The sequence below is a fragment of the Argiope bruennichi genome, chromosome 2 (assembly GCF_947563725.1).
Source record: "Argiope bruennichi chromosome 2, qqArgBrue1.1, whole genome shotgun sequence".
NCBI lineage: Eukaryota > Metazoa > Arthropoda > Arachnida > Araneae > Araneidae > Argiope > Argiope bruennichi.
Window position 1 is genome coordinate 32,250,015 of NC_079152.1, and position 15,918 is coordinate 32,265,932.

The following is a 15,918-nucleotide window of genomic DNA, read 5'->3' on the forward strand; positions in this document are numbered from 1 at the left end:
GTTTTTTCTCACTTCATATTTAGTACTAAGCCCTCCATTCATATCAAGCTCCGCGGAATGTGAACGTGGCTCCGGTCCGGTGAATCATAAATGCCGATGCCAGCAACGTGTCGAATTAAAATAGACGGCTATATACTGATTTTTTTATAAATGTTTATACACTTCATTAAATATTTCAAGAATTTATAAAAGAAAAAATAAGTTAAAGGATATAAACTGTTCATATTTTAACATAAATTCTGAAATGCCTAACTTAACTGCAGGAAACTTAAACGAAATATTAACGTAAATCTTAGGCCTAATTCATAAGAAAATTGACTCAAGCAGATTTTATTTTTTACTTATAAATGATATACAGATATGAAAAGGTAAGTTTAAGATAAGAGTCAAAATTTACAGTCTTCAGTTTTTGAAAAACTAGGACGGATAGTAAAGGCCGGATACTCGGTAGTATACTTTATTTGAAATAACAATAAAAATGGTTCCATGTCATTGCTACAATGATTTTTTTTTTGCAAATTATGCATACAAATATGTAAAATTAGGGAGTTGGGTGATAGATAAATTAATTTCTTTTCTTATATTTTAAAGTTGTGTAAAAACTATTGTTTTATATATTAATAATTTGAAAGTTATTACAAAAAATCCAAAAATTTTTTTAAAAAATTAATTAATTAATTTTTTAAATCGCTCCGAAGTGCACATTCCCACCCTTCAATATATACTTGTGCCAAATTCGGTAACTCTTGATCAATGTTCCGTATAGAGCGTCAATAATTACACATTACCGGCCCACATATGCTTCAATTAATGGTAGGAAAGGGTACATATAAATTATTCTGCTTTTAAATTTAGTGATTTCATAATTTTTGCAGCGGTTTTGAATAACGGAAGAAAAATATTTTTCATAAAAGAAAAACCCAAAACTTAATACTTTCATTGTTTACTTGCAAACGCCGTTTTGTAATAATTGAAAAGCTTAAAATATGAAGAAAAAAATGACTGATTTAATGAAAAATAAAACTATTTTAACCAAACAATTAATTATCAGGTTATTTTTCTATAAAAATATTTCAAAAATGTGTCTGTTGGATCGTGAGAGGGATATTTTGAACCCAAAAATTCCCTATGTACTGTAAGATCTCTCGCATTCGACACCCAATTAACTAACAATTTCAAAGTAATAGAATTTTTGAAGATATGGATTTAAATTTAAAATTTAGGCCCATGAGAAAAAGTAGGTGATGGATTAATGTGAAAAGGATGCTGGATAAAGCGTATGTTATTCATTCAGTTTTTTTGTATACTCATGTCTTCATGACGAAAATGTAATCACCTGCCTATTGAAGAAGGAGAAAGAACATGAGGAAGAGGAAGGAGACGATGAAGTTGAAGAAAGTAAGTTTTGAAAAAAGCAGACGAAAAATTTCAGGTTTTCGCTAAAATATGTCAAGCCATGTTCACTTATGTTCATCGCATGTTGAAAGAAGCTTTAGTGAATTTTAGTGCGGAATTTTTAAAGCTCCGACAAAAGTCTGGTAAGCAGAAGGAAATTCGAAAGTACATGCTGTATACTACTCTAAGAAGTGCACCAGTTTCATGTATTGATTGATATATTAGGGACATTCAGACATGAACTTCCGTTTCCAATTTTTTTGTTGCGGAAGTACTGCGTTTGTGATTTTACGCTTCTGTGTCCATTTTGCTGAGTCATTGGCAAACAAGAGAAGTCATTTTTAGATAGTTTTAGCTTTTAAAATGTTTTTAAAGAATGAATACCCCGTCTCATATGAATTGCATTCTGTTAATCGCTTTCTTAATGGTAGGAACACTGATCTAATCGCAATTCACAGGCAAATTTGTGAAACACAAAATGTGATGAGTCATTCAATGTTAAAGAGGTGTAGATGAACTTTCAATGAAGGTGTGTAAAATTTTCACTATGAAGAAAGAAGTGGACGGCAGTCTTTGATTAATGAAGATTTGCTTGCAGTGGTTAAAGAAGGTTAAGAAGAACAGAAGATTCATCATTAAAACACTATCAATTCATTTTCCTCAAATTTCAAGTTGTTTATCATCGTAGATGGTATCTTTCTATGATAGGATTATATAACAATACATGCCCCGCTAACATAAATGCGTCATTAATATTGATAACTATATGGAAAAATAATCTAAGCCTTTTACTTCATTATGCAGTAAAAGTGTTTTTTCGAATAACTGCTCTCTCTTTTTTCTTTCTTTTTTTTTCAATTGTTTAACGGATCTTCGTTTCTGCATTATTATATATATAGACATATAATAATTTAAAAATATTATTGCAGTATGAAATATAAAATGATGAAAATAATGAAACGAATATCAAGTATGAAATTATTTAAATTTTAAATAATATGTACGAGTTTCGATATTTTTTATTTAATTGCGATCGATAAATCAAAAAACATGACTAGCGAATTTCACGTACTACAATTCCTATAATGGCATATAAAACGCAGTTAGTACAGCAACGTGTATTTAATTAATAGCAAAAATCTGTTATAAAGTATCTGCAATGCTCATTTGTAGATGAATAAAAAAATATTATATATTTTTGCTTAATGAGAGTAAATATTTCTCGTCTTTCCCAGCATCTGGGTTTTTAATGTTCGAAGTGTTCTCATTTATTGAAACATCTCTAAATCTAAATTAAATACTAATTAATTTCTTAATTTTTATCTTAATTTAATTCATATTAACTTCATTCTAACATATTCTCTTATTTCCTGATCCAATTCCACCTTTTCTCATTTAATTAATGCTGCACGAGCTCTAAAATTTCTGAAATCGTCAAGTTTCCACACTCCGATTGAAGGAATAAAAATCTGTCAAACTAAACGAATTCTTTTAAAAGGTAACTATATTCCCTTTAGCTAAAACGATACGTGTAAAGAAATCTCTGTCAGAATCTCACTGTAGATAATCATGGGGATAAATATTTCGTTAGTTCTTTTCTCTTTTTGCTGTTGTGTCGTGGTGTGGATTGACGTACCTCGTCATTTCTTGATAGTACATAAAATATGCCTCATGGGATGGCATAAAAGCGAAGTTTAAAATTTTAAAAGTGTCTTCTTTCTGTTCGGCCACGAAATTGCTAAAAAATATGTGTTTTACATTGTTTATATATATATATATATATATATATATATATATATATATGAACTAATTTATCATTCCTTAATGTACTTTTTCCAAAGCAAATTTAATAAATTGAATGAATCTACATTCCACGATCTTCAGCCAGGAGTTGTCTAATCTGTTTAGCACCCCCCTCATAGACATATGTACGACCCCCCCCCGCATGATCATCTGTCCCCCATTGTCCACATTTTTGAGAAAAATCTCAAAAATACTTCATCCTCTTACTTTCTTTACGGGGAAAATATTGAGATGGTCTAGCAGATATCAGATTATCAGATGAACAAATTAATTAGAAAAACACAAGATTCCAACAATTCCAGAAATGAACTATGAATATTCAAAAAGGAAATTCATAAAAGGATGTCTAAATTTTCATAAAATTTTCAATGTTTTCTTTTCCAAATCATTATTTGAATTTGGATATCAAATAAAAGTAAGTGTTGTAAATTAAAAAAAAAAACTTAATTAAATTAGGCTCTGAATAGAAACTTTAGATTTCTGGACAAACTTCCTGCAACATATTATTTTTTTAAAGCGATGTGATATTAATTATAAAAGCAAGCTGCTTGATATATATTAAATAAAAAATTAAACTCGTATAAAAAAAGGGGGTTAAAATATTACAAAATGATTTCAAAATATTGTTCAAATTATTGTTATATTACAAATGATCGAATCCATTTCTTTATAATAAGAATAATAAATAAATGGATTAAATAGGAAATGATTCTTTAGAAAACAATATATTTTAAAACTGTTACCAAAATTATATTTATATATATATTTTAAAATCATTTCAAAGTACGTAATTGTATACAAACAGATAATCATTGATTTATATAATACTTCCTCTATTTTTATAGTGATATTTAAGAGAAAACACATATTTCTAATAAAAAGTAGTAAAAAAAGTTTTAAACTTGAAAAAATACTTGCGTTATCTTTATTAAATTATGGAAATATCTTGAATTATAAGAAAAACTACAACTTGTTGTAGAGAAAAATATAACATTTTAGTTATAAACGATAGTTTTAACAAATAAAGTTAATTTAAAATTATATTTAAAAATAAAGTTTAGAATTTCTTTAAACTTGGATAATAAGTACTGAAACTAAACCAACATTGGAAAGAAGATTTTCTAAACTACAGGCCAAAAATTGCATTAACACATTAAATATTTTTAAAAATTGTTGATTAAGAAACTAAGAAAATTTTCGAGAAATGTTACTTGTTGTTCGAATTAAAATTTCAAAATATTGTTCAGAATTAACTTGGTTATCATTCAAAGTATATTGATTTCAAATTTCATTTGTGCTGAATTCAGTACACATCGAATTAAATTACTAATGTTACTAATTACTAATGTCTGTATATTAATATAGACATATCATCTGCTTTAGAGATAAACAGCAGTTTTGGGACCAGTTGTCTTCTAAGTACGCTGTCTTAATTTATTGTTGCAATTACGCCAACCAACATTTCCGTCATTCTATTAAATCAAGGAAATAGTATTATTTAAAAGATAATTAAAGGATTTATTGAACTGAAATGCGTTGTGAAAGAAATTCCATAAAATAAGTATGTTAAAAAATAATTAAAAATGAATTTCAATTTTTAAATTCAAAATAAAAGCGAATTAATAGCGGAATCAAGTTTCATAGAATTAAATAACTGGATACAAACAAAAAATCATTCTACTAACGTTTCAAACAACTTGAAAAATATTAGTTTAACGCATTTATAAGTTAATATAGAAAATAAACTATCAAAATAAAGAATAAGTATGCAACTTAGACAGCAAAACAAAACTGAGAAATTTCTAGAAATATAGCAGTTTACTTACAAGTAGTACTAAGTGACGAAGAAGTAACACTGAAGATCAATTGATAATTGGATTTAAAATGCGTAATTCTAATAATCACTTTTTAAAAAATTACGCTCAAAAATCAAAATTGTTTTACAATTGCGATTAAACATTGATTGATTATCGACGATAACAAATTGAATAGCTATAGCTTTACGCGCTGCATTCGCATCGGGATTTTATGACTTTTATTGAAAGGCAAATCTATTTCTTAATAAAAGGCTATGTCATTGAGAACCAATCTAAAATGAGAGTATTGACGTCACTCAAAGGCTGATATATGTCCGTCTGTCTGTAACCTAAAGGATACTCTCAATTTTCGCTTGTACACTTTTATTTTAACCCAGAACTCACTTCCTAATTTTCACGTCATTCCCAATCATAAACGGTCTTAATATGATAGTGAAAAAAGCGAACGTTTCAGATGTGTATTTGAAAAATAGTTAATATTGTAGAGAGGGAAGAAAACAAGAGATTACGAACTTCTGAATATATAGTACTTAATTCTTAGCAAATGATGTTTATATATTCTGTCAAAAAAAAAGAACCAGAATTCAGAAAAAAAAATGAAGAAAATATTCGAATAATTTTTAAGAATAAAGTAATAAGAATATTCGTGTTCTGATTTTGTGTTCCATTTTGTTGTCATACCTCTGGATTATTTTTTTTCGATGATATTATACTAAAGACAAAAAAAAAAGGCTCAATATTTGTAAAATTTTAATTATTTTATTTTAACTTGTCTTTCTAAAAAAAAAATCTCCATATTTTTTATAAGGTAGCTATAAATTTTGTATGGTTGAATAAGTTATTATTAATTTATAGTAATAATATGATTAATTATGCAGCCAGAATTATATGTTCAAATCTATCGTCATATGTATATCTATCAAATTAATAATTTTGTTATTATAAATTAACGATAATGATCAATCTTACAAAATTTATAACTACCTTATAAAAAAACAGCTGGAGATTTTTTTTGTTATGAGAAAAACGAGTTATTTATTATTATTATTCTAAAAATAAAGAAATTCTTGTTTGAAATTGGAATAATAATACTAATAATTCCTTTGGTTTGCTTTCCAAAACGAAAAAATTACTTTTCAAAGTGATTATCGAAAGTTTAAATTCTCTACAAGTTGAACTGAAATAATTCATCATAACATGAAGATACATGTAGAGCAGGTTTCCACTAGGTGGATTAGGCAGCTGCCTAGAACGCAAAAAAGAAAAGGGAGGGCGTCGAAAAAGGGGACTGCAAGCATGTCAATCAAAATACTTTAATTTTCTAGTTACCAAATAGTTACTAAATTTGTAAAAAATACAAATTCTTTAAATGATCAAATATTGAGATAATATCAACATTTTATCGAGTATATTCGGTCAGGCTCCTTACTTATTTCATTACATTCATTTAATTATAACAGTATTTAAAAAATTCGAATATCTGCTTCAATAATATTGACTACTCACATAATTCATATGAATTCCGGTTATTATGGAGTCCTAATAAATGAATAAAAACAAATACACATGCATAAATTTAATAAAATGAAAATATATTAACCAACAATAAATCTTTAACGTATTAAAAATATGCTAAAAGGTGAAAATAAATCGAGTCCCGTCTTGTTAAAAAAGGGGACTCATGGTGTGTACTGCCTAAAGTCGCAAAATACCTAAATTCGCCAATAATAATGTGCCATTTTATTAAAGAGCATTATTGAGAATATAATAGTAAAACACAAAGAAATTTTTGAGATCAATATTTATATCAGATGTTTTCAGATCAAATAATAAAAAATGTTTCTATGTTAAGCATTATAGAGTTGAAAAGAAAATTAAAATTAATAGTTCCAGAGGATACGAAATTAAATAATAAGGAAAAATTTATTCTAAATCCTTCTTCTTCCCTCAAAAAATACTGTAAATATAAGAGTTCTCTAACAATTAAGGTAATAGTTATTTAAAAATTGGAGAAGGGTTTTAATTTTATTAGAGATATATTAAATAACGTTGAAAATAATTTCACATTAAAAAGAAATTCTTTAAAGCGGCGAACATACAAGCGTTATTAAATAGATAAATTATTAAAATTTAAAATATTGTGTTGATTCTTTTTTAAAAAAAGTCATTAAAGAAAAAGTAAACAAAGACTACTTATTTAAAATCATTGAATTTTCCTGATATGTAAAGAATAATAAAAAAAAAGAAAAAGTCTGCCTTAGTAAACCTGATCATCATTATTAACCCTTTTTATAAATATTTCACATCCAATTTAAAATATTTTTCTTAAAAATCGAAATAAAAAAAACATACGTGATGCAATGTACAAAAATAAAATTCAAAAGAAGCAATATTTTCACTTTTTTTTTTCTTTTCTTTTTTTGAGACTCCAATCATTAAGGTCTTCTATATTCCAATTTTTATTCTAAATATCATTCGAATATCATTTTTTATTTAATCCGGTAACTTGATTACGTATTATATCTTTTTTGAATGATTTCAGCGTGATATATTTCAGATTTCTTTAAAATTAAAATTCTGATGCTCTACATGTTCTATTTCATTACTCTTCTTCTTAACTCCTATTCTTCGTTTTAATTTCCATAATAACAATTCTGTAAAAAAAATTGCAAAACTGTTCTTCCTAATTATTTAATCATTCTTTCTTAAATATTTTTAATAAAATATTATTTTGAAACTAAGATGAATTAATTTTTCCATTTCCTATTATTTTTAATTTTCCATTATACAGAACCAGTAACAACCACAAATCCTTTACTAAAAGATTTTTTAAATTCTTTAAACCGTGTTTTCACCTTTTCTGTTTTTTGTTATTAAATATTTTTTTTATTGTAGTTGGTTCGATAAGGCCAATTTTAGTCGAATGCTGGAAGTACGTTTTTATTTTTCAGTAAGTAAATAAAATATATATAGTTTCGAATTCTTTTTACATTTAACCTTATGTCTAAGGGGATTATTATAAAACCTACAATTCTCTTTTTTTTCTTTGAAGAATAAAATGATTATTTATTGATTTGTAGTTAAAGTTGAGCAGTTTATGACTTTGCCATATTTTTATATATTTTAGTTTAAAAATTATCTTATTTAATATTAATTTTGATTTAAAATGAAAATTACCTTTGTACTCATTCCGTTGGAATTGTAAAACTTTAGAAATATTTTCAAAAGTTCGTTTCTTATTTAAATATTTTGGAATTTTTATAGAAGACTTCCAATGCTTGTTTGTTTATCCCTTATAATTATCATTAATCAATCTGAATCAACTTTAAATACATTGAATTCATGACTTTTATAGCTTTCTGGAATAACAGAACACGAATATTTCTCTTCGAAAATAGAACAAAGAATTTTTTTTATGATCGTTTATTTGCAAATAATATTTTGAAATTAAATGGATATTAATTTCAAGTTTAAGGAAATAATCAATGAAAAAAATAAATTAGTTTAAGCGAAGCAGTAGTTTATGCATTTCTTTAAAAACTTTGGAAAATGTATAATTCACGTCTCTATTAAGCAATTATATGAATTAATATTAAACACGAATAAAAACTGTAAAATTTAAGAACACTTAAATTCGAATTACCTTAAGTATCACTCATATTATTAAAAATATTTAACTAAAAAAATAAGGAAGTGGCTTTGAATGGAAAGAAATGTAATGTTTGATACTCGAATTAAAGAACAGTATTTCAAAGAAGGGAAAAAAAATAAGGAAGCAGACTTCTAGGGGAAACAAAACTTACGTTTGATGCTCAATTTTTTTCCCCTCAGAAAATTCCAATGAGGAAGTCAGTTATTTACTGGACAGCTCAAGGCATACCCATTACTTTACAAACCAACTACCGTAATCAAACAGAACTGACCTTGAAGTTCATAGCCGTGCTAGACCTTTAAACCCATTCATTCCAGTGTGATTGTAGCATACTATATATTGCGGAAGACCCCTAGAGCAGAAGACGCAAAAAATATACGATAAACGTAGCTATATTCCCGCACCTGGTATCATCTCGAGGAAAAAATAACATCTTTGCTTTGGCCGGAATGGGAAGACTTCAATGCATAAAAAATTAAAATTAGCCAAAGGGAATTATTATCCGTAAATAATAATATTTACTTTGTTAAATGTTTTGCACAAATCTTAACGGATATAATTTAAGCTTTAGAAGTGTCATGCATTCTTTCTATTTTTTATCTATATATATAAATGCTTTTACATTAGTAAGAATATTGTTTGGAGGTATTGTCTGCATCTAAGATTTTTTTCAAAGAAGATGCCTTTGAATTTAAGTTCTTTGCAATTATAACTCGATAAAACTAATTTGTAACTTTTATATTGGCTTTCAAAGAATTTTATTATGTTTATACAATTGTCGCAAAGGGATATGTCATGAAAATATTTTTAAGAATCCGGTTGCCGATTTTTTTCAAGCTTTAATGTGGTGCATTATTATTATTTTTTATTCTCTTGTTTACTCTAAATGTTAAGGACAAATTTTGTTTTTTCACAATACACTGATAATGAGTGTAATCTGTTCAAAGTCGTCGTATGTTTTTTGGAATATTCGGCAACCGATCAACTATTTAGCATTGATTATTATAGAAATTTCACTTTCTGGTTCTTGAGATTTACTAAATAAATGAAAATGTAATTTATTACTTTGTTTGCTTATATGCTCATTATCTCTTTAATTTTTTTCTGTGATGAGGGCAGTTCTTAACAATTCCTTCTTTAAACACCAATATAGTTTTAATTTAAAAAAAAATTCAAAAACTTAAAATCTAATATGCCGTGTACAAAATTGTATGTAATTGCCAGAAAACGCTCATAGATGCATTAAATTTACAATTTTTATTTTACTTCTGACTTTCTGAAGGCATGCTGCTTTTGAGAGCCTGCCGTTTCGGACCGACAATACTTTGCATCTCACTGTTATCTATTCATATCTTTTGTAATGCTTTTACTAGATGACAGTAAAAGGTTAGAAATCAAAATGTGACAAAAATATAATATCAGGCGATATAACCTGTGTATCAGTTGAAACGATTATAGTTCCACGTTGTATGTTGTCCCAAAATGAACAAAAGATTTGAATTTGTCACCATTCATGCAGTAAAGTGATGACAACCCTATTAAAAAACTAATTCACAGCTGATAGTTTAGGGTTAGTAAAAATGGAGCCTTACACGATAGAACAACGTGTTTTCATTACTGAACAATATTTCAAAAATAATGAAATTCTGGCGGCCACTGTTCGAAAATTTGAAATTGGACTCTTAGATCGCGTGATTTAATAACATTGGATTTCTTTTTATGGAGTTATTTGAAGTCAAAAGTCTATGCCAACAAGCCCACAAGCACGCCTGCATCAAAGGAGGAAATTCATCCATGCATCAATGAAATTAGCCACATTTATGTAAAATGGTCATGGAAAATTTCGACAAAACTGTGCGTATGTGCCAGCAAAGCGATGGAGGCCATTTGTCCTATTTGTTATTTCATACATAACTCTATATCAAGTGTACTTTACGGTGCAATAAAAATATAACAATGTAAAGTAAAAATCTGTGTTCTTTTATTTAATTCAAATCTTGCTCTTTCGTGTAAACGCTCCATTTTTACTAACCCTAAACTATCAGCTTTCAGATGGTTTTTTAATAAGGTTATCAACACTTTACTGCATGAATGGTGGTAAATTCAAATCTTGCGTTAATTTTGGGACTCTGTTTAGTCACGCAGCATTGTGCACAACTTATTTACTGTAAAACAGTTGAAGCAGTACAAGTTCTACCGATAGTTTTGGCGGAGCATAATTGCAGGGTCTCAAATCAGTGAAGGGCAATTCTCATCTCTAAAGAGAGAGAAAATCAGTCAAGGGTTTTCTACCCGAAATTTTTAAAGCGATAGATCTCTCCATCCAAACTATTAACTATTTCAAATGCTATGTAACTTTCATACCGCTGTAAACAAAGTGTGCTCAACGCTAGCAACAATATCGAAGAAATATAATTGTTCCCAATAGTTCCAAGCTTGTATCTGTCATAATTGCATACAATACATTATTAACACATTAGCTTTAAAATGAACATAAATCATTAGCATAATTCTTATAAATATACCGAGTTGGGTTTGATACTCGGTTTTATGTGTCAGATGCAGGTTGATGCTGATACTCGATTGTACCTGATATAAGTTAAACGATCCCTTGCCAGTTGGAATGAAGTCGGATATTCCGTGGGTATCGGTTCTTGTGCCAAGAATGATAACTAATAATGACACGAATGTGATTACAGATTGGGTTTTCATTTTTTCAGAAGAGGTATTGATGGTGACGTGACACTGGCTTTGATTTTGACAGTGATTAATGGGTGTATAAAAAGAGAAAAAGAATGGTTTTGCTTGCAGTTAAAATTGTAGAAGATGTGTGCACGATATGTGTACTGTAATATGGGATAAAAAACAGTAGTTTTCTGGGGATAAAATATATGCAGTTAAAAAAAAACATCATGCATGTTCATACCTTCATCGAGGTAAGACAGCATTCTAGGCCAAATCGACTTTGTATCAGATTAACATAGTATCATCTATTCAGAAAAGAATGAGGTCAAGGAGATTACCAGTTGGCATCAATCCTGATACTATTAGTTTGTATCACTTTTATGTACCAGATGCAAAGTAGCAGAATGATATATCATTCATCCCCACTAAATATTTATTTTATTGCTTATTGGTATTGGTAGTTTTTAACACTTTTATGTACCACATACAAAGTAGCAGAATGATATAATATCATTCGTCCTTACTAATATATTTATTTTATTGCTTATTGATAATTTGCTTATTGGTATTGGTAGTTTTTATCATTTTTATGTACCACATACAAAGTAGCAGAATGATATAATATCATTCGTCCTTACTAATATATTTATTTTATTGCTTATTGATAATTTGCTTATTGGTATTGGTAGTTTTTATCATTTTTATGTACCACATACAAAGTAGCAGAATGATATAATATCATTCGTCCCTACTAATATATTTATTTTATTACTTATTGATAATTTGCTTATTGGTATTGGTAGTTTTTAACACATTTATGTACCACATACAAAGTAGCAGAATGATATAATGTCATTCATCCCTACTAATATATTTATTTTATTACTTATTGATAATTTGCTTATTGGTATTGGTAGTTTTTAACACATTTATGTACCACATACAAAGTAGCAGAATGATATAATATCATTCATCCCTACTAATATTTTATTTTATTACTTATTGATAATTTGCTTATTGGTATTGGTAGTTTTTAACACATTTATGTACCACATACAAAGTAGCAGAATTATATAATATCATTCATCCCTACTAATATTTTATTTTATTACTTATTGATAATTTGCTTATTGGTATTGGTAGTTTTTAACACATTTATGTACCACATACAAAGTAGCAGAATTATATAATATCATTCATCCCTACTAATATTTTATTTTATTGCTTATTGATAAAGAGTTATGTTAAAAAAGAAAAAACAAACATAAGACAGGATAATCAAATCTGTCAGAATTTAGTTTTCGGAAAAGAATTTCTTTGACATTTGTTTCGACCTTTTAAACAATTTTTTTCTGCATTGAATTGCTTTCTTAGTTAGGCCGAATAGCCCAAAATTTGTTTTAATATCAAAATAGAAAAAAAAATTAATTAAAAAATTATATATATATATATGTAAATTTTTTATACCTACCTTCGCTGTTTCGCGCTCATTCCCATTTTCTTCTTTGTGTTTCTTCAGGCGATAATTACTTATGACCCTGTTTTTTATTGGCCACACATGAGAATCGAATGCATGGTGGACATTCGCGCCAAGTTGTAACTTTTTGTTGGCGACAAGTGTCGCCAAACGTGACAATCTTCTTTATCATTTTCTAATAATGCTAAAAGTGAAAAATTGATGCCGCCAAAACGATAAATGGCCAATTTTCTGCTTGTGCATTTTGTGGCATCAATAAACCTCAAACCAAAACAGCATCATGTCCTCACATGATAATAACAGTTGTGAACAATGAGTACTATTACAGAAGTAAAAAGTTTTACTCTTGCATATGGACAGCAAAAGTGAGCATAGTGACACGTCGTTCTGGATAAATCCTGACAATTCCAACTTTAGTCTCTGCTTTTCTAAATTAGAAAATGACCCAATTATTTCCAATTTCGAATAAAATACGTTAAAATTACACTGTTTTTTAAACTTATAACTAAATAATTCATTTAAATATAAGCTTGCCTTTAGTAAAAAAATTAGCAAATGAAGAATTTACCTTCTCAGATTTTAATATGCAAATAAGTAATATTGTATTCTAAAAACTTAGTATTTATTAGTATATCAATATTCAACTTTTTTTCAATAATTGCTATCTATTACGTTTTTTTGTATTACATTACGCAATTTTGGAGAATAGTGTTAAATTCCGCACGTTCATGGTTCCCTTTCGTATTAATTACGGACTGATGGTTTAGATGTGAAAAATTCCGTAATGATTTGGGACTATTCATTGGCTCTTTTCAATATTTAAGGTTTACTCGAATGAAGTTACAAAGTTTTGGTATCCTGTAAAAAATAATTTTTTTTTTTCAAAATAAAATCTACGCTCAAAAAGTACAATCAGCTTCGCATTATTCTAAGCCTATTTATTTATTTAAATTGGATAAATATTAATAATCAAAAGCTGAAATAAATAAATACATCTTTATGTTATAAACATTAATAAAAAATTTCTAAATTTGCTAATTTATCAATTAGTTAAAAAGTTGAATCCAAACTAATGAACTAACTGATATAAAACGTCAAAATTTAGAAATAAATGTGTCATATCTCACTTTTAAAATACATTTTTCTATAAATAATTAATTGCTGTACTCTTTGGAACCTATTTTAAAACTAGTTTGAAATATCTTACTTTTTGACAGACAAAAAAAAAACAAAATTAATTGTAAACCTATTCATAGCCTGAATTTGTTAAGAATAAATCTATTTAACTTTCTAACCTTCCAACAGATAAAGGCATACACATCCTTTTTACATTCAATATTTTTCAACTATCAAAAAAGCTTTTTTTTTTCCAACACGTGGAAAAGAAAAAGAAAAAAAATTTCTCAATTCAAAAGCAATCAGAAATAACGGGTTCAAATGACAGTCGAATACCTTACACAAACAAAACGACTTGACACCATTTTCTAGTGGCGATCCAAATTCAAGAGCAGAGAATTTTTTTGTTGCAGACGATCACGACTTTCGAAAGGTTGTTCCATCCATTTAACCTTACGAACCTTATCCCAAAATGAAACTGACCACCTGCTTTCTCGTACAGACTAAATAAAACCGGCTGTTTTTGAAGTTTGCATTCTATGTATATATCTTTCGTTGTTGCCTCCAGTGTCTATCAGTGATGTGATTATTAGATCGCTTTTTTCCGCGTTCTTCCGTAATGCATAAAGTGGCCTTAATGTGACATGAAGCTAATTTATTATTATTCACGTTTCTGAATTGAGCTTCTGCAATAAGTGGAACGTCTGGAAAATTATTTATGGCGTTCCGGTTTAATATCTGCATCATATAGATTAAATATATAAATGAGGGGAAAAATAAATGTGATGAGATGAAAGGTCGATCATTAGACCTCGTCTTGATATACATATGGATAGAATAAATGTAGAATCTCTATAGTATCTATCTGTGAATAGTATCTCTATTCAGAGCAAAGTAAAGAGTAACAGTTACCATACATCGGCACGAATGCCTTGATACTCGTTTCAATAAACGGGAGTGTTCTTCCCAAAACTTACTCGATTACTTTCTAATAAAGGTGATAACTCGATTTCGAACGGTCGACCAATAAGCAGTATAATCGAAAGGTCGATCATTAGTATATCGCTTCTTGATATTCATATGGCTAGAATAAATATAGAATCTCTATAGTATCTATCTCTGAATAGTATCTCTTTTCAGAGCAATTTAAAGAGTAATAGTTACCATATATCGGCACTCATGCCTTGATACTCGTTTCAATAAACGGAAGTGGTCTTCCCAAAACTTACTCGATTACTTTCTAATAAAGGTGATAACTCGATTTCGAACGGTCGACCAATAAGCAGTATAATCGAAAGGTCGATCATTAGTATATCGCGTCTTGATATTCATATGGCTAGAATAAATATAGAATCTCTGTTGTATCTGGCCAACTCTCCTGGCTGTAGATGTGGGGAGATAGAATCCCCAATTCACTATGTCACAGACTATTTAATGACTCTCATGGCACATGAAAAAGCCAGAAACAAGTCTCAAGGAAAAATGATACCGGAGAGTTGCATCGAATACCCTTTCACGCGGCACGAGCCACTCTATAGTAAATCATATTCATAAATACTAAGATCTCTTCAAGACTACACAGTAACTAAGACCAAAATTCCATTTGTCAAAATCAATTAAATTATTCATTCAAAAATGCAGTTCTCACGAAGGAAATCAAAACACAGGACCCAGGCGGATGCTACAGATTTCTGACTGTACAATGTTTGTTTATATGCTTATACATGTCATGCAGATGTTCTCAATATAATTTATCATTTTTTTTTTCCTTTTCAGTTAGTAATCTCATTTCCTCTCATTTCCCTGCAAGTTCAACCCATAGTCACCATTTGTTTAAGTATTCATGTCCCCTCCATTTAGTTATTGCTTCACCAAAAATTGAATACAGTCGTGTAGGATTTGACACCGATGGGATTCTCACTGGAGATTCCTGGATGATTTATCGTCTCTTTCTCTCTTTTTACATTTTCTTT

The 15,918-nt window shown here is 28.4% G+C and overlaps 1 protein-coding gene across 3 annotated transcripts in view; it reads right to left on the reverse strand.

The window, feature by feature from the left end:
- The window catches only part of LOC129961564 (P protein-like), a 97,286-nt gene extending 82,961 nt beyond the window's left edge, over nt 1-14,325 (reverse strand). The window contains exon 1 of one of the 3 annotated variants that reach the window (XM_056075057.1): nt 14,282-14,325. In XM_056075057.1, the coding sequence (XP_055931032.1) occupies nt 14,282-14,310 (29 nt within the window). In that variant the 5' untranslated portion in view covers nt 14,311-14,325. Of the gene's footprint in view, nt 1-5,024; nt 5,232-12,823; nt 12,865-14,281 lie in introns of those variants that run through there. The other 2 variants (XM_056075058.1, XM_056075059.1) reach the window with 2 other exon arrangements.
- Between the last annotated feature and the right edge of the window lie 1,593 nt (nt 14,326-15,918).